Source organism: Molossus molossus, unplaced genomic scaffold (assembly GCF_014108415.1).
Source record: "Molossus molossus isolate mMolMol1 unplaced genomic scaffold, mMolMol1.p scaffold_m16_p_1, whole genome shotgun sequence".
In the NCBI taxonomy this organism is placed as follows: Eukaryota; Metazoa; Chordata; class Mammalia; order Chiroptera; family Molossidae; genus Molossus; species Molossus molossus.
In genome coordinates, this window is record NW_023425344.1 from 49,218,918 (window position 1) to 49,239,699 (window position 20,782).

General features: G+C 36.3%; 1 protein-coding gene across 1 annotated transcript in view; it reads right to left on the minus strand.

Moving 5' to 3' along the window:
• The window catches only part of TMPRSS11D (transmembrane serine protease 11D), a 61,497-nt gene that overhangs the window by 21,074 nt on the left and 19,641 nt on the right, over positions 1–20,782 (minus strand). Inside the window, exons 3-4 of the mRNA XM_036275885.1 lie at positions 18,652–18,770; positions 10,599–10,666 (exon numbers count right to left, since the gene is read on the minus strand). Of these exons, the coding sequence (XP_036131778.1) occupies positions 10,599–10,666; positions 18,652–18,770 (187 nt within the window). The remainder of the gene's footprint in view (positions 1–10,598; positions 10,667–18,651; positions 18,771–20,782) is intronic.

Consider the following 20,782-nt stretch of genomic DNA (forward strand, 5'->3'; position numbering starts at 1 on the left):
AAGTATGTGCTTCCACTTTTTTTATATCTTCCTCTATTTCTTTTTTAAATGTCCTATAGTTTTCTGCAAACTATTCCTAGGTATCTTTGGTTAAGTTTATTCCTAGGTATCTTAATTTTTTTGCTGCGATGGTAAATGGGATTGTTTTTTCAGTTTCTCTTTCTGTGAGTTCATCATTGGTGTATAAGAATGCCATTGATTTCTTGATGTTAATTTTGTATCCTGATACTTTTCCAAATTTATTTATTAAGTCTAGTAAATTTTTGATGGAGTCTTTAGGGTTTTCTACGTATAATATCTTATCTGAGAATAATGACAGTTTCACTTCCTTCTTTCCAATTTGAATCCCTTTTATTTTTTCTTCCTGTCTGATTGCTGTGGCTAAGACTTCCAGTACTATGTTAAATAAGAGTGGTGAAAGTGGGCATCCCTGTCTTTTTCCTGTTCTTAAGGGAAATGCTTTTAGTTTCTGCCCATTGAGTATGGTGTTGGCTGTAGGTCTTTCATATATGGCCTTTATTATGTCGAGATATGATTCCTCTATTCTCACATTGCTGAACATTTTTATCAGAAATGGATGCTGGATTTTGTCAAAGGCTTTTTCGATCTATCGATATGATCATGTGGTTTTTATCTTTCATTTTATTTATGTGGTGTATCACATTTATTGATTTGCGAATATTGTACCAGCCTTGCATCACTGGGATGAATCCCACTTGGTCATGTTGAATAATTTTTTTGATGTATTGCTGGATCCAATTTGCTAGTATTTTGTTCAGAATTTTGGCGTCTATGTTCATCAGGGATATTGGCCTGTAGTTTTTTTTCTTTGTTGTGTCTTTTTTTGGTTTTAGAATTAGAATTATATTGGCTCATAAAATGAGTTTGGAAGTCTTCCTTCTTCTCGAATTTTTTGAAATAGTTTGAGGAGAATGGGTGATAGTTGTTCTTTGAATTTTTGGTAAAACACCCCCATAAAGCCATCTAGGCCTGGGTTTTTTTTTTTTTTTGCTGGGAGAGCCTTGATTACCTCTTCAATTTCCTTAGTTGTTATTGGCTTGTTCAAGGTTTTCATCTCTTCCCGGTCCAGTTTTGGGAGATTATGTGTTTCTAGAAATTTGTGCATTTCGCTTAGATTTTCGAATTTGTTGCCATACAATTGTTCATTGTGGTTGTCAATCTTTTGTATTTCTGTGGTGTCAGTTGTTACTTCTCCCTTTTCATTTCTAATTTTGTGTATTTGGGTTCTCTCTCTTTGTTTCTTGGTGAGTCTGGCTAAGGGTCCATAAGTCTTGTTTATCTTCTTGAAAAACCAGCTCTTTGTTTCATTGATCCTTTGAATTATTATTTTGGTCTCTATGTCATTTATTTCTGCTCTGATCTTTACTATTTCTTTCCTTATCCTTGCTCTGGGGTTTTCTTTTTGTTTGCTTTCTAGTTGTTTAAGTTGTGAGATTAGATAGTCTATTAGAAATATTTCTTATTTCTTGAGGTAGGTCTGTAGTGCTATGAACTTCCCTCTCAGAACTGCTTTTGCTGCATCCCTTAGATTTTGTATTGTTTTGTGTTAATTTGCATTGGTTTCCAGGAAGTTTTTAATTTTTTCCTTGATCTCGGTAACCCATTCATTGTTTAATAACATTCTATTTAGTCTCCATGTGTTCAAATGTCTTTGCATGTTCTTGTTGCAATTGATTTCTAGTTTCATGCCATTGTGATCTGAGAAGACGCTTGATATGATTTCAATCTTCTTGAACTTGTAGAGACTTAGTTTGTGCCCTAACATGTGGTCCAGCTTTGAGAATGTCCCATGTGCACTTGAGAAGAATGTGAATGTTGCAGTTTTGGGGTATAATTCTTTGTAGATAGCTATTAAATCCATTTGGTCTAGTGCTTCATTTAGAGTCTCTGTTTCCTGGTTAATTTTTTGTCTAGAGGATTTATCCAGTGATGTCAGTGGGGTGTTGAAGTCTCCTGCCATGATTGTATTGCTGTAGATTTCTCCTTTGAATTCCTCCAGAAGATTTTTAATATATTTTGGTGCTTCTATATTGGGTGCATATATGTTTATCAAGGTTATATCTTTCGGTTGGATAGATCCTTTCAATATTATGTAGTGGCCTTTTTTTGTCTCTAGTTATGACCTTCATTTTGAAATCTATTTGATCAGATATGAGTATTGCTGCCCCAGCTTTTTTTCCCCTTCCGTTTGCTTGGAAGATTTTTTCCATTCCTTCACTTTCAACCTATGTGAGTCTTTTGTTGTGAAGTGGGTCTCTTGTAAACAACATATATAAGAGTCATGCTGTCTTATCCAATCAGCTACCCTGTGTCTTTTATTGGAGCATTCAATCCATTTACATTTAAGGCGATTATTGATATGTACTTATTTATTGCCATTTTTGTTTAGTGTGGTTATAATTTTCTTTCTATTTCTTCTACAGTTGCAGCAGTCATTTTAACATTTCTTGCAGTGCTGGTTTAGTGCTATTGTATTTCTTTAGCCTTTTTTTTTTTGTCTGGAAAGCTCTGTATTTGACCTTCTATTTTGAATGATAGCCTTGCTGGGTAGAGTAGTCTTGGATTCAGATCCTTGTTTTTCATGACTTTGATTACCTCATGCCATTCCCGTCTGGCCTGTAGTGTTTCTGTTGAGAAGTCAGCTGATAGCCTAATGGGGATTCCTTTGTAGATAACCTGTTGCTTATCTCTTGCTGCCTTTAGAATTCTCTGTTTGTCTTTAATTTTTGGCATTTTGATTACTATGTGTCTTGGTGTGGGCCTGTTTGGGTTCTTCTTACTTGGGGCTATCTGTGCTTCTTGAACTTGAATACCTTCTTCCTTCACCACATTAGGGAAGTTTTCTGTCACTATTTCTTCAAATATATTCTCTAACCCTTGCTCATTTTCTTCTTCTTCGGGGACTCCTATGTTGGGAATGTTATTACGTTTCCAGTTGTCCCATAATTCTCCTAAGCTGTTCCTGTTTTTTTAATGTTTTCTTTTGTTTTTCTGATTGGTTGATTTTTTCTACCCTGTCTTCTTATTCACTGATCCTGTTCTTAGCTTCCTCTACTCTGCTATTTAGACCTTCCTATGTGTTCTTTATTTCTGCTATGTTATTCTTCATTTCTTCTTGGTAGTTTTTAATTTCCAATTGGTTGATTTTCAACATTTCTATGTCTTTACTTATTGTGTTGATGTCCTTACTCATGCTGTTAAGCTTCCTCAAGATCATGACTCTGAATTCTAGCTCTGATAACTTGCTTAACTGCACATCATTTATCTCATCTTTGGCAGAGGTATCTTGTTCTTTCATTTGGCATTTGTTTCTTTGTTCACCATTTTGGCTATCTCAGTGAGCTTTGGAGCCTGCTAAATTTTCCCTGTGGGTGTTAGTGTTCTGCTGTTTGTGGCTTTCTCTACTGGGTTTGGAAGAGCATGGGAGGACCCACGTTAAACACCACTGTCAAGTCTTACTTTCCTGGGAAGAGTTGCAAGCCCAGGAATGGTTCAGTTATTCTCTAGCTTTTTGCCTGGAGGCTATCAGTCGAGGTTACTTTAAGAGCCTTGGGTTCTCAGTTGAATGAAGAACTCTCTCAGGTGTTCAGCATAAGGGGATTTCCTGAGGGTGAGGCAGATCCTGGTTGTTAATGAGCCTCAATTTGCATTTCAGTGTCCTACCAGGTGGAGTTGAATCTCTGAGGGAGGGGCCACTGCCTCCCCAGAGCCCTGAGAAGGAGTAATATGGCCACCATTCTGGGTGGCCACTACTCAGCAAAAGCTCTGAGCACCCTCCAAATCCCGAGTGTCCCTACACTGTTCCAGTCTAGTCCACCCTTCCTCTGCTGGAGCCTAAGGTGAGTGGCTGTGGCTATTTTAGCACTCTGTTCCAGCTCTGCATTGTCGAGCTCCTTGGGTGTTTAATCTCTAGGGCACTGCTCACAGCTAAGACCGCTATTGTCCACAAGGTCCCAGCCTCGCTCTCGTGCCTCCACAGTCCTACCAGGATCAAGTCAGTGTCCCTGGTTATATGGTCCTCACACGTTGCTCTTCTGTTGCTTTTTCCTGATGATCTGTCTTTATTTTAGTTGTAATTCCAGTTTGGTCCTGGGAGATGGTCTTTGTAGCTTCCTTTCACTACGCTGCCATTTTGAAATCTCGTCTAAATACTTTTTAACAACTTTCTGATACTGTTATTATAAACCTAGTTATTAATTAACAAGAAAGGAGCAAAGGGAAGGTCAAATAGTATAGATATATCATTTGTGCAGCTTTTCCAAGAAACTGCAGTTGAACTCCCCTGGAGCCACGTGTCTATTCCCCACAGATCCGGGGGGAAAGGACTGGACAGGGGGAGAATAGACACATGCCCAGTAAAGTCTGGGTGACATAGGGAAGGTACCTGCTGGTCAGTCACACCTGAGAACTGGTCACCTGCCAGAGTAGGCATGGGAAGATTTGAGATATTTAATCTCCTAGACAAAAAATGCTCTCTTGCCTCTTGGCCCTTGTTCTCTTGTGGTTTCTCAAGGGCTCTCACACTCTCTTGGTTCCCCTGCATCCACCCACATGACCCACAGCCATGTGGACCCCACACAATGGTCTAATGGACTGCAACTAGCCTAATGCTAATCTGGACCCAATTCCAACGAATGGAAACTTTGGACACTGGCTTTGTTTCTAGCTCTACTGAATCCCCAACTGCACGTCTTCCAGGACTGGATTAGGGAAATGGGCTTTGGAAACCCAGGGATGTAAATCCATGCAAATAAAGCTTTCTACCACATCTCATCCTCCCACGGGTGCCTCCGGAAATACTTATTCCAGCAGTACAACAAGAACCCCATTCCCACTAACAATAGAGAAACACCATCCATGCTTTTCTCTGATAACATTTCCAAATAAAACAACCAGAAATGCTAGAAAATATATAATAAATTTCATTTGAAACACAATGCTGAGCTTACATGAAAGTAAGAGAAATCTTGGAAGATCAAAAATAAAGAACATGAATATCATGTGGTACGCCCTAGAATGTGCAACAGACTTGAGTTTTATTTCTTACATAGATACTGAAGATGAGGCCTTGGGTTAGTGTAAAATAGAAAGATGGTCATTACGTTTCAGAATAAGGCCAGGAATCTTAATCAACTAAACTCCTAGTGAAAGCATGGATTAAACAGAAAAAAATCTGCTCACTATCTCATAAAAGAAAAATATAAGGAGTTTATCATATATAGCAGTCCAGGTCTAGATAAAAAAAAAGAAGATTCTTTTGAGAATTCATAATCATGAGCCTGGCTGCATGAACATTCTGGATATGCATTTATACTATTTGCATGGTCCCAGAAACTTTAAGCTAAGAAGTTGTTTTTAAAAATTCAACTGAGTAAATTTGAAGATGTAACTGACTTTATTAAGAGATTCATGAAGTAGGCAGCATCCCATCTAGCAACCAAAAGGGCTCTCCAAGGGGTTGTAGAAAATGTAAAATTTTTAAAGGAAAAGGGTGGGGTAAGGGAGCTACTAATGAAAGAAAAGAATTATTTTTAGACTGCAAAGTTTTATTTCTGTGAGGGTCAGCACAGAGGGACTGTCTAGATTTTTTTTTTAATCCTCACCAGAGGACATTTTTGCATTTGTCTTCAGATAGAGTGGGAAGGAGAGAGAGAGAGAAACATTGAGGTGAGAGAGACACATTGAGTGGCTGCCACCCACACAACTCCAACCAGGGCTGGGGACAAACTGCAACTGAGGTACGTGCCCTTAGCAGGAACTGAACCTGGGCCTCTCTGGTCTGCGGGCCAATGCTCTAACAGCTGAGCCAAACCGGCCAGGGCCTGTCTAGGGTTTTTAATCATGCAGAGTGCCTCTTCTTTCTATGGAGAGGTGGATGGGGTGGGCCCACGTGACAGATTATCCAGCTGATGCTTGACCAGGAAATTCCAGACTGGTTGATTAAGATTGCAGTTTCATTAGGTCAGGTATTAAATCTATGTTTGGTATCATGGGCTTTTTTTAGCATGAGTGCTGTCACTTTGGGCCTATGTTTTTTTTTTTCTTTTTCTACATAACCTTAAAATGGTCACGTTCTGATGATCTTCCTAGAAACAATCATCTGGAGGTATGTATGTTTAATCCAGGCTGCATAAGATTCCAGTTATAAAGTGGGATTAAAGATAAGCATACAATATCAATGGTGAAAATATCATGAGCTAGAATCAGCACAACAAGAACAGCATCCTCAAACACTTCACAAAATAAAATTAACAGAGAGTCAGGTAATTATATTTTAAATGGTTAATGACATAAAGAGAGTATCATAAGTATGAGAAAAGTATAGGACATAATCAAAACAGATTAGGCAGATTCTCTAAAGACACAATTAGAGTTTGCAGACAGGAAAACATAGTCACAACATTGATTTTAATGGAAATCTAAAGGCGTGATTACACAGAATAGTAGGCAAAGCTGAGGAGAAATTAGATAAATAAAAAATAGAGATAAAGAAATCACATGGAATGTTAACACAGATAAAGAGATGAAAAAGATAAAATACAGGCTTAGATAGAAAAAAAATCTCAATGTTTTCTTACAGCAGTGTTAATGAAGAGCACAGAAAAAATGAAACAGTAGCCATATTACAAGAGGTGATGAGAGTTATCCAGCATAGATGAAGACACAAAGTCTTAGATTACAATGATTCTGATACACACTAAATAAAAGAAAACCCACACACAAATATATTATAATAAAACTCTGAACTCTAAGGACAAATGGAAGGATTTCAAATAATAGAGAAAAACAAGCTACCAAAGAACATTTGGATTGAAGGACAATTTCTTTTTTTAATTCTCACACGAGGACATTTTTCCATTTTTGTTCAGATAGACCGGGAGGGAGAGAGAGGGAAAGGGAGAGAGAAACATTGACGTCAGAGAGACACATCGACTGGGTGCTTCCTGCATCACCCGAACCAGGGCCGGGACGACCTACAACCTAGATACATACCTTTGACCAGAATCAAATCTGTGACTCATCAGTCCAAGGGCTGATGCTCTGACCACTGAGCCAAACCAGCCAGGGCTGAAAGGCAATTTCTCAATAGCAACAATGGAAGGCAGTATATAATTTTATCTTCAAAATGCTGAGAGAAAATAGTTATCAACTTAGATTTTCATATCCACACTAAAGTATAGTTTAGTGTATAGTTTATCATTCATGTATTCTCTGCAAGGATTTATAAAGGAAGTGCTTGAGTAAGAGGAAACTGAACTCAGAAAAAAGGTAAGAGGTACAGAAAAATTTTGGAACAAAGGAAATGGTTAACCAGTAATCTAAAAAGATATTGATAGTATAATTCCAGTGACTAATTGGCATTACAAAAAGGTGGGACTAAAACATCGTTAATAACATCATGAGTAAGGTTCCAAGTTTCCTGTATTATTTGGAAGAAGGGTAGTGGATTAAGCCAGTTCTTTTTGCTTAAATCTTAAGTATATTCACCAAAGTAAGATAAATAGAATGTAGGATTCTAAACTAGTGAAAGAAGAAAGGAAAATGAAGAAAAATTCAATCATACAATGGAAGGCAAGACAGAGGAAAAAGCACAGGAAAAGCAGGACAAAGTAGACAAAATAATATGTAAGAAATAAATACAAATGTCGCATTCATCACAATAAATGTAAATTGACCAAACTCTAGTTAAAGGCAAAAATGGTCAGAATGCATTAGAAAATGTAATCTAGCTTTCTTCTTGTTGTAGGAGAAATATCTAACATAATAAGGATATATAAATGTTGAAAATAAAAAAATAAATGTAGTAAAGATTTACTGAAAAATAGCCACAAGAAAGTCAAACATAAGAGACGTTAAGATTAAAAAACATTAATTGGGCATAAAATGAATTAATACCCCGATAAAAGAAATAATTCATCAAGCTACAACAATTCTAAATACATAGGCACTTGATAATATGCTCTCAAAATGTATTTTACAAGGAGAAACAGACAAATCTATAGTGGTAAATTTTATTTGAATGGCTTAATTATTAAGCTTAATAGAAAGGAACAGAAGTGATTATGCAGATATTTTTAAACAATATATTGTAGAAGTGATATTGAAAATCTAAAAAAATGACTCATATAGAAAAATTATATAAATCTTTGCCTCATATCATACACAAATAAAGCACCTGAACATGAACAGCAACATTTAAAACTTAAAAGAAAATATTGGAGAATGCTTTTATATCCATGGGGAGAAAGACTTTCTTAAATAAGACATTTTACAACTGATTTTCTACAAAAAAGATGATATAAACAAAGTATAAAGATATGCCATACACAGGGAGAATATATTAGCAACTCAGAAAGTGACAGGTGATTGGTACCTACTATAAATACAGAACTTCTATAAACCAGTAAGAAAAGAAATAACAAGAGAAAAAATGGAAAAGTTATGAATATGTAATTCAAAGAAGAGGGATCCTTAGTGAATGATAAACATGTAAATAGATGCTCAAACAGGACTAAGTGTTTTGTACTTATTAATTTATTTGACCTTCATAACAACCCTATCAAAGAGTCATGTTGCTTCCTCTTGAGAACTCTGAACAAAAACTAGCTTTTCAAGGGCAATCATCTCCTGATTTGTTGGCTTTCTGTACCTCAAATTCTCCATTAATATACTATATTTTAATGCAGAAAGGGAAAGGGGAAAAGTGTGTGTGTGTGTGTGTGTGTGTGTGTGTGTGTGTATTTCCGGCAGAGGAAATAGCTTATATGAAGGTTAAGGAGAGTAAAGAACTGAAAAGTCTAGTGGGGAGTAAGAAACAGAGTGGAGAGTAGTAAAAAATAAGCTCAGAGATGAAGATGATAGGAAGAAGTCAGATAAAGGAAGGTTTAGCAAACTTTTTATACATACATAAGTAAATAAAATGTCTCAAGGAGACATCTATATATACATAGAGATATATATTAATTATATATATCAAGAATACATATATCTTTGATACATATATAATATAAATAGAAGGAAAGACAGGAATTCAAGATGACTCATATTTTTTTCTTGAGCAACCAGGTTGACAGTGTTGTCATTAATAGAGGTAAGTAACACTAGAAGAGTGATATTTGGTGGAGGGAAGATGATAGATTCAGGTCTGGACATATTAAAAGTCGAGTTGTTGAGTTATCAAGCAGATGGCTGTGTATATTTATGTCTAAAGATGAGAAGAGTTCTGGTCCAGAGACACAACTTTGAGAATGATCAGCATAGAGGTGGCAGTGCAGCCATTGAATACAGAGAATGAAAACAAAGAAGACTTCTAGCACAGCTTGATATTCAATAACACTTGAGGAATGTACAGAGAAAAAAATGAGAACTAGCAAAGAAAATGGAGATGTAAGAGAAAAGTCACGGGTGCATAGCTTTATAGAAACCACAGGATGATGCTATTTTAAGGAGGACTGAAAGTCCAACAGTGCCATATACTGTTGAGAAATCCAAACAGAGGACGACAGATGATTTCTTTGGAGTTAGTGATTTGGTTGTCATTGTTGAACTTGGCAAGAACAATTAGTGTTGTGGTGGGGTCAGAAGTGCTATTGCAGGGCATTAAGAGGTAAGAGGGAAGTGAATAAAATGAGAGAAAATACAAAGAGCTCATTCAATCTACACGTTTTGAAAGCTGGCGGCTAGTTCAGAGACTTTCACAAGAAGGTACTAAGGTGAATGTGCACTTGTAGTGCATTTTGGAAAATAGTTTTTTCATGGATTCTTCCTACTCCTCTAACCCTTCAACAAAACTTGTCTGACCAGAGCTCTGTTCTCCTGGGTACTTATTAGGTGATATTACAAAGAATAAGAAAAATTAATTTTCTTGTGGTGTTAGAATGAAATAATTCTTTCTTTCTTTCAAAGAACTTTTGCATATTACTTGAAGGATTGAGCAATGTGGGCTTTTGAGGCAATTGCAGTAGGGTTAGCAAAGGGTGATTATTTTAGTTATGAATGCTTGACTTATCACAACATCTGAATAGATACACATTCAACTAAGGCAGGAAGGGCAAATAGCTAGCATGCTTACTGCTACTCCCTCTATTATTAATTCATGACAGGCGTGCTTGAATTTGCCACAACACACTTTATTGTTATAGCATTGCACGCAGACCAAAAACCAAAGCCACTTTAATGTTGGTTATTGTGTTCTCATCTTGGATGCATATGTTCAGGACCATAGCACTACACAACTCCAGGGGGCACTGTTTATACAGACTACATTGTGAGTAGTATCCACTGAATTTATACAACAGGATAACACTATTACTGTACTTTCACCCAAATCTCTCTCCTCCTTTCCTCCTTTTCCTACCAAGAATTAAATATGGTTATTTACACTGGTAGGTAAATAGGTCATATCTGACATGTTTTGTTTATGTTTTGGCATTGTTTTTTAAGCTGCCCATGATACTATTTTTATAATATTACCATGAATTATGTGAAAGTTTTATTCATTATCCATGCTGTGAACGAAAGTCAAATGGACCAAATTGCACCCAAGATTTCATATTTTTTAATATAGTTTCACTCACCTCAGCTTGACAACACGAGCTCTGATGAACTGATTTCTTAAACTTGATTCTTTGAATGTTGTAGTAATCTGTAGAAAAAAGGGGGAAAAAACCCTCTCTGTAATTGCAGTTCCTCTCCTTAGTTCTTGCTACCAACCTTGCAAGTTGAGACTTATGTTAATGAGGTATAGAGATGTGAGTTATTACTTTAGATAAGTTTCGTTTAATTCTATTTCAGAATGCATGGGATTGATTTAGGCAGGTTATATAAACTTTTGATGTAGACCCATTTCTTCATTTATTGCACAAAGATGATAGTAGATAGGATGTGTCTTCGCTAGAAGCCATTCTAAACACACCAGATGTTTTACTAAATGAAAGTTCATGTTCTGTGATTTGGTGGCTGTTCCTAGGGGGTTGGGGCAGGGATCAAGGCAACATTAAGGAAGTCCACCGATACAATTTACATTGTGTAATCCTTTGGCAATGGTTTTAAAAGGGGTTAAGCCAGATTAAAGTGAGTAGCAGTGGAGGTCTTGAGGAGAAAGGGGGAAATAAGCAAAGGGTGGCCTTTTCTTTGCTATTTTTGACCAATGTCTTAGCATCAGTTGGTAATTTCCTGATCTAACCTTAGCTATTTCCCTGAATCATTGCTCATTCCCAGCAAAGCTGGGCCTCTTTAGGTATAAAGTTTAGCTTTACAATGAAGTAGGAGTGGTTCTGGGACTGGAACAGTTCCCACAAGTTGCAGGGTCAGACACAGTAAGTTTTTATAACAGAGAGTAGCATCTGTTCACTTGTACTGTGAGGTTGCACCAAGGTAGAGGACATGAAAAGATGAAGGTAGGGAAAGTAAGTAGTGTACTGTATGTTGCATTAAGCCAGGTTTTGAAGCCAATTCTTTTTGGAATTGTAAAGTTTATGCAATCTCTATTGCACCATGTTGTATTTTACTTTTTCAGCATCTACTCCCATCAGGTAGATATCAGATCAACCAGCTGTTTGACAAAATTATGATTTTTAAATTTTTCGCGAGAGTCCTGAAACATTTTTAAGAACAATAAGACTATTGTTTTATCAAAATATTCATGTTCTTTTTAATATCTCCTAATAAGCATATTGTTTTAGTTAAGGCATTGTTTCACCTGTTAATATGGCTTTAGGCAGGAGTAGGAGAGTGTGGGTTCTGATATTACCTTACTGTTCATTTGCTTGTTGACTACTGTGGTTGCATATTAGGGTTATTGTCACATCTAGCTTTTTATATTTGTGTTTTGTAGAATCCTAATTGATTTTGATTTTGGGAAGTTTTGTTGATTTTTGATAGATTTGGGGGAGATTTAGTTTATTTTGAGAATTGGGTAGTATAGTTATTAAATCTAGTGGAAACTGCAGATCATTAAACTCTACTGAGAGCAGATAAATGTGTGTTGAAGCCCAGTCAGTTCTACTGTTACTACCCTCCTCCTCTTCCCTCAAGATATCTTCACACATGTGTGTGGGACCAGCTGACACAAAACCAAACAATGTGCCAGTGTCAATCCATCTGTGACTCTCTTCCTGGGATGAACACCCTTATTTAGGAGACAACTGTGAGCTCCACCCTGAATGCAATATCTTTATTTTGTTTCCCTAGGATTTAGCACAAGAAACAGATATTATGCATAATGTATGCTTTCATTCAACAAACATTTAAATGTCAAGAATGTGAAAATTTTCTTTTAGGCATTAGGGAATAATCAATGCTTGTCAAATGGATGTATCTGAAATAACTTTTACTCAAAAGCCCTAACAGTATAAGTGATATGATTAAGGTGAATTTCAAATTGATACTGCTTTCTTTTTCTTTCTGTATCCTAGTTTGTTTATGCGAGTGCCGTCAGGTATGTTTTGGAGAAAAATGCAATTGTTTGCAGTATCTGTTGCAATACAACCTCTGATACCAAATGGGAATTGCAATGGTTCAGTTGATCCCAGGGTGAATCCTGATAGAAATCTCGTGTTTTATTTGGAGAGACCCATTCAATAGGATGCATTCATACTTTCGATACATGCATTTTGCAAACAGGAGCTTCCATTATTTCCAAATAGCCTTATTCATTTTTAACTCATTCAACAACAGTTATTGAGTACTTCCTGTGCTCCACACCCATTGTATCAAGTACTGGGATACAATAATGAGAGAAAATGGACAATCTTTGCCATCATGGAGCTTACATCTAATGGGGGGGGGGTAGATGGTCACAAATCAAATTATCATCTACATTTAAATAAAATAACTTTGATAAGTATAGCATTATAGTGGAAGAATTAGATCCACTCAGTGAGATTAGAGAAGCTTCTTAGAGGAAATGCTCATGGAGCTGATATCTTCAGAAAGAATCAGAGTTAGCTGGTTAATGAGGAAGGAAAACCTCACAGGTGAAATGAATGGCACATGCAAAGTGCTGCCACGGGAACGAACAGGTTGTTTTTAAAGAATAAAATAAGTCTAGTGCAAGTAAGTAGCATAGAGAGCAAAGGGGCTAGGGTGATAGGAAAGGCCAGATTATACAGCATTTGGTCTTTATAATCAATAATGGGAAGTCACTCAAGTGTTTTAAGCAAGAGGGAAATATAATCAGATTTGCAATATGAGAACAGTATCCCTTACTGCATATGGATAACATATTTTAGGAAAGACAATGCAAATTAGTTATGGTGTTATTTTAATACTCTAGAGTAGAGGTGATGACTTGGATGGGCATGGTGGTAACACAGGAGAGAAATGCATGGATTTGAGGAAAATAATGGGGGCATAATACATACAAGACCTGGTATCAAATTTGATATTTGGAATGACAGAAAGCAGTATGTCAAGGATAAATTCTAAATTTTTGGTTTGAAAGACTGAATAAATAGTATTATTAATGGGGTAGGATTGTTGGGGAAAAAGCTAGGACGGTATGAAAGATCATGGTTTTGGGACATAATGTATTTGATATTTTTAAAAACAGTCAAGTAGAGATATCAAGCTGGCCATTCAGTGAAAAGCTCTGAAGTACAACAGAAAAGCCTGGGCTGAAGAGACAGTGAGTCATTACTGTTTAAATTTGGTTGAAGTCATGGTCAAGGATGAGATCATCTAGAGATAGAAAACAGTGTGACAAGAGAGGAAAGTATAGGCCAAAAACCTTTGGGATTGTGAACACTAAAGAGCAGTGTAGAGGAAAGTGGGCCTGTAAAGGAACACAGAGGCAGGGCCAGAGACACAGGATGACAGAGACAAGAAAAACAGGTGAATCGGTGGCATGAATATCTCTCATGGAATTCACAAAATCATGGACTTTTTGATTAGAAAGTACTATAAAGATCATCTAGCCCAACAATTTTACTTTACCGATGAGTAAACTGAGAACCAGGAAAGAGTAGTGAATTGCTTAATATAATAGAAGGTTCTAGGACTGTTTCACTGCTTATTAAGTATAACAATATTTTCTATAGGACAGGGATAATGATGGTACTGATGTTACCATTGGGAAATTGTATGATACTTGGATTTGTGGTTAGAAGATCTTGGTTTGAATTCCGGTTCTACCACTTTCCAGTTGAACGACCTTTGGTGTTTCTTAATCTCATAACCTTTGCTCACTTGTCTATAAAAATGATAATATATGTGAAAATGCTATGTAAACTATAAAGCACTATATTAAAATATTATTTATGTAATTTTTTGAATGTTCAAAGTGTTTTCACAGAGGGATAAATATATAAGATTACAATAATCATACATCAGAAGAATTTCAAAGGAGATCTTGCTTTGCCAGTAGTGTTTAAATATATTCTAAAGCCACAGTCCTCTAAATAGTTGGGTACTGGTGCAGACAAGATTAATCAGTGGAAGAGAGGAGAGTACAGGGGAAAAAAGGAGAAATTTAGTGTATAATAAAGGTAGCATGACAAATAAATCAATTGCATTATTTAACATATAGTTTGGGTACCACTATCTAGCTATTTCTTGGCAAATAGCTGGATCTCTACCTTACTATAAAATAAATTCTAGAAGAATCAAAGATAAAATGACAAAAACTGACATAATAATAGTACAAAAAGAAAATGTGAGTGAACACGTTATAATATCTGGAGTGGAGAAAGACAATTTAAACCTGGCACAGAAGTAAAGGACCATAAAAAAGCTTGATAATTTTGGCTACATAAAAATATTGAATCTATTGGGCATTAAAAACCCTACATTATAAACAAAGTCAAATCCCATATTAGATAAATATATGCAACATGAATGATAGGTAAATTTTAATATTCTAATAAAAGCACCACCCCCCCAAGATTATATAAAAAACACAAATGCTCCATCCATCAAGAAAATGGGCAAGGTTATGACCAGGAAATTAAAAAATAAAATAATAAAAATGACCCATTAATATATGAAGGCAGATTAAATCACACTAGTAATAAAAAATGCAAATGAAATAATGGGTATCACTTTTTACTTATTGGCAAAAATTAACAAGATTTGTAACGCCTAGTGTTAATGCTGTGGGAAAATAAGCACATTTACATCTACTTATATATTACTGGTGAGAATGTAAACTGGGGCCCTCTTGGAGTACAATCTAGAAATTACGGTAAATGTTTAAAATGCATAGACCACACTATATTGATATAAAAAAGTGCTTGAATAAACAAATACATGGGAAAAACAGACAAATAGAAGGACTTAAATATTCTTCAAATATTCAAGGCATAACTCTCCACTCATTTATTTTTAATGTGTGGCTCGTACATAGTGTCTTGCTTCTGAAGAGCACAGTGTAGAAAAGGGAGGGAGTACCTTCAGTGTAGAAATCTGACAAACCCTTCTTTAGCCAGGTGATCATGGTCAACAGTGAGAAGTCATGTTGATAATATGCACCCCTTTCATATGATGTAATGAAAATGACACTTTCCTCTGTGGTCTTCATCCCCCAAACCCATAGCTCCAGTCTAACCATGACAAAAACATCAGAAAAAACCCCAATTGTGGGACATTCTATAAAATACCTGGCCGGTACTCCTCAAAGCTGTCAAGGTTATAAAAAACTAGGAAAATCTGAGAAATTGTCATAGGTGAGGGGTGGGAAGAAAAAATCTGAGAAATTGTCAAAGGTGAGGGGTGGGAAGAGATTAACCAAAGAACTTAATTGCATATATGCATAACACATGGACACAGACAACAGTGAGGTGAAGGCCTAAGGGGGTGCGAGAGCAGATTGGGAAGGGACAGTGGGGGAAAACATCCATAATACTTTCAACAATAAAGATAATTAAAAAAAACTCTTAATAAGGGACTGGTTATATAAAATATTGTATATCTACATACTATAATATTGCTTACTTATTTAAAATGGTATATTTCTAAATTTATTGACATTTAACTTTTTAACATATTTTGGAGAGAAAAGTAGATAAATTAGCATATATAGTCTGATTCCACTGACTGATAATTATATATGTTTGGGCATGTATGATGCATGCAGTTTGCATAGAAAGGTACCTGGAACATTAAGATGTTCACAGTGGTTATATCTGAGTGTTGAGATTTTGTGCATATTCCTTTCTTCTTTAAATTTCTTAAATACCCTGAATTTTCTACATTTGTATATTATCTTTATAACAAAAGAGAGTACTAAAAATACTTTGATTTTGATAACAAGGTTTATACATACATTATGATTTACTCTAAGGAATCTTTTTGAGAATAAGAATGGCAAGCTTAGATTAGGAAAATTTAATAATTTTTATTTTAATACTTTTTTAGTCACTGGGGGGTGGGTTCTAAAAACTTATTGAAGGATTCCAAATGTGCTGGTGGTGCTTTAGAAAAGAAATTAATTTAGTTCCTAGTTTTCAAATTGTTGAATATATGTTATGCTTTATTATGCCATTTCTCTTCAAATAAGCCTTTTGCAATTTTATATATGCTCTACTAAGGATGAGCTGAGCTAACATACCTGATCTGTCTGGCAGGGACTGAGTGACCTCCTTAGGGCTGAGGACATCTCTGACATTTTACTGTAAGACAAATAACTGGGTTCTACTCCCTATATTGGGAGTCTACTCAATATCTACCCTTTCAGTCTGCTCCCTTTATTGAGCTGTGTACACAGCTGAAACATTTGAAGCCATCTTTGTGTGGATGTGAAAACTTCATTATGAGTAACTGTCCTCAGACTGGCCTCCTGAGATGTGTATCTATAGTACTTTCTTCAAAAAATTTAAGATTGTCCATTGGCTTTAAGTCCAAACAATGGGATTTCATAATACAAATGATATAACTAAATATTTCTGTTGCTTTCATGTTGGGAGGAGAAAGTAGTACGTTGAGGAGGAGGGTTGCTTTGGGGAGCCTAAGATAGAAGTTTTATCTACATTTCCATATTTTCTGTAATACTCCCTAATTCAAGCTCTTAACTTTTGGCTCCTTTCTGAACTATTGTAATGAGCTTCTAAATAGTCTTAGTATGCAGGCTCTTCTCTTTATAATCTAGCTTTTACATTTCTGAACACAAATCTGTTGAATCTTGTTCCAGTCATGTTACCTCCAGCTCAAGACTTTTTGCCTACAAAATAAAGTCCAAAGTTGTCAGCAAAGCACCTTCTCCCCTCTATGCCTTGGCTTATGTTTTGGCTGTAGTGCAACTTACTCATCTTTAGAGGCAACATGAGAAGTCATCTTTGTAAGAATCCACCTCTGATCTCCACAACTGAATATAATTTATTCTTTCACCACAGACTCGTGTTTACCTTGCTCTCATGTCACATAGTCATGATATATCTTGTACTATAAGTGTTTTTAGGTTTGTTTAATCTTCCATGTTAGACTCAGCTCCACAAGGGCAGGGTCCACTATTTTGGCAGTTTAAGAACTGTGTATTGATGTTTAAGAACTATTTTGATGTTTAAGAACTGTATATTGTAGGAACAGGAGGCTCCCACTTCTAACATAATAAACCAGTTTCTCAGTGTTAATCCTATGTCTACCTCCTGGTGCAGATTCTCTTTGCAAACCATTCTAATTTCAATGTTTATTCTGATCTCATTAAACATTTAAATGATATACCTAACTCCCCTTGCTCTAATTCCCTGCTCACCAAGCAGCTGTCTCATAACTTGGGTCCCAAATGTGTTAGACAAGCAGGTGATTCAGTGTCTCAGCCATGATAGCTTTCATTATGGATTTACTCAGTGGTTCCAAAAGTGTGGTCCTTGGACCATTAGCATTAGCATTAGCATCACCTGGGAGCTTGTTAGAAATGCAAAGTCTTGGGCCCACTCAAGAGTTACTGAATCAGAAACTCTGACATCGGGGCCCAGAAATCCGTGTTTTAATAATCATTCCAGGTGATTCTATTATGTGCTAAAGTTTTAGAGCTATTGGATTAATTTATATTCTTAGGACTCTTTAAAAAGATAAGGGTAAGTAAGCAATCCCAAGACTGGTCAACTCTGACTCTGCAAGGATGCAGGCCAGACCCTTGTCTGTGGTAAAAAACAAACGCTATGGGTCCACTTGTGAGGTTTTCTGGTGGGCAGCCTGTGGGCCTCCTTAAGTGAAAGTCCATCCTTGCTCTGTATGGTTTCTATGTCTATCATTGAGTGAAAGTGTGATGTTGATCAAACTGTGTTATTATTAATATGCAAGCATATCTTTTAACACCTACAACTCTTGTATGTGTTTAGTTGGATAAAAAAAAAAAGAACGAAGGCAAAATGAAAAAGATTTAAAAGGCAGTCTCAGGAGAGCATAATAAACACCCAACTTGCACAAACAATAGACTTCCAGTCTTTGAAGTCACAATCATATAAACTATGTATTTAGTCATATCCCTTCTAACACTTTTCACTCAAGACTTAAGAAAATGTGAATAAAAACCAGCAGATTAGCCTGGAAAAAGCAGAAAGAAATACATCTTTCACCTTTCAAGAAAGGAAAACATGCAGAGCATCTAGCAATTGGAAATGTACCATAGAATAATAGGTTTATTATCATATTATTTTATGATGGGATAAAGAACTAAGACAAGTACTAACTTACCACAGATTCAACTCTTCCACTCAAAATCCTATAAGCCTGGGTAGCTTGTGAATTTAACTGATCACTATACTTCTCGTTTGGAATTTGAAAGCTGCTATAGTAAAAGTAAAATTTTTTATCTGTAAAACAAAGGAAAAGCATAATCAGTCTCACATAAACTAAGTACTTTAATCTTTAGTTTATTAAGGATTATGGGAGGCTATATTACACAATTAAACATTTTTGCTTCCCTTAAAAGAAAAAATACTCTAAACAATATAAACGTATCTGTAATAAAATTGTTTTTCTTTTGGTTTTAAAAAATATGGGCAAAGTTTGGACAGTGAAAGGTATGAAAATCAGAACAGCATTATTTGAGAAATTAAATTTTTCAGAAGTATCATTATTTTCACTCTATATTTGGGGAAGATTTATAATTGAAGATTTATTCATTCAAAAATATTAATGAGTGTCTGTAATATGCTGTTATTCATTTATCATTCAGGAATAACCGACAGTAATTCTGAATATTTTAAAAAATCACTTCAAATTATATTCTTTTTAGAGTAATTAGTGGCTTGCCATTCATTTTCTGGACTAAGCTAGAAAATAAATCTTTTGACAATATTTAATCCTATTGTCCAATGTGAATTGTTTCCATCAAAAAATGTTTTTCAGCCCTGGCCTGTTTGGCTCGGTGGTTAAAGCATCAGCCTGTGAACCAAAGAGTTGTAAGTTTGATTCCTGGTCAAGGGCATGTACTTCAGTTGCAAGTTCTAGGCCCTGGTAGGGGTCATGTAGGAGGCAGCCATTTGATGTGTCTCTCTCACATTGATGTTTCTCTCTCTCTCTCTCTCTCTCTCTCTCTCTCTCTCTCTCTCCCTCTCCCTCCCTCCCCCTGCCACTCTATCTGAAAAAATCATTGGCGCCCTGGCCAGTTTGGCTCAGTGGTTAGAGCATTGGCCTGCAGTCCAGAGAGACCGGGTTTGGTTCCTGCTAAGGGCACGTACCTCGGTTGCAGTTTGTCCCCAGCCCTGGTTGGTCGTGCGGGTGGCAGCCACTCGATGTGTCCCTTTCATGTCGGTGTTTCTCTCTTTCTCTCTCCCTCCCACTCTATCTGAACAAAAATGGAAAAAAATGTCCTCTGGTGAGGATAAAAAAAAAAAAATCAATGGAAAAATATCCTCAGGTCAGGATTAATATATCTTCCAGAGGACATATTCTTGGTCTGAAGGAAATAAAAATACCTAAAACATACTGGGCACATCTTAGAAAACATTATGAACATGAACATAACCTAATTTGTCTCAGGGAAGAAAAAAATCCCTACTTCCTTTTGATCATTCATATATATATAATTTACGCAAATAAATAACTCAATGGCAGGAAAAAGTTGGAGATTGTGGGTAGGGTTGGAGATCCTTTGGGGCAGTGGGACAAGCTAGGGCCATAAGTGATTAGTGGGATACACTTTGAAAAGGGCAAACCAAGGTTCCTCCGTTCGTGATTAAGTGTGACAATACAGTGCCATTAAGAGTGAAAATATGGCCCTGGCCAGTTTGGCTCAGCGGTTAGAGTGTTGGCCTGCGGTCTGGAGAGACCCGGGTTCAGTTCCCGCTAAGGGCACGTACCTCGGTTGCAGTTTGTCCCCGACAGGGCCGTGTGGGTGGCAGCCACTTAATGTGTCCCTTTCACATCGATGTTTCCCTCTCTCCCTCTCTCTCTCCTTCCTACTCTATCTGAACAAAAAAAGTCCTCAGATGAGGATAAAAAAAAAAAAAAAGAGTGAAAATATGTTAGTTTAATCTGAAACTTGATGTTTCTTTTGCCTACCTTCATAATGTAATTCATCTTACACATATTTGACATCAGGTGATTTGACAGTAAAATGTAGTCAAAAGCAAAATTCAGCCACAACTTTGTAATTAGGTTGGCTGAAAAGATTGTTCCTAGTCACTTGGTTTTTCTAATATTGGTAACTGTATTGCACCATTGGGAGTTTTTCAACCTTAGCATGATTAAGTATTTTTGCCCATTTGCACTAGCACATACAATAAATTATGTTCTCTCACTTTCCACACTCACACATCCCCACACACCTACACACATCCCCACACCTGTTGTAAAGGATTTAACAGAATTATAGCTGAAA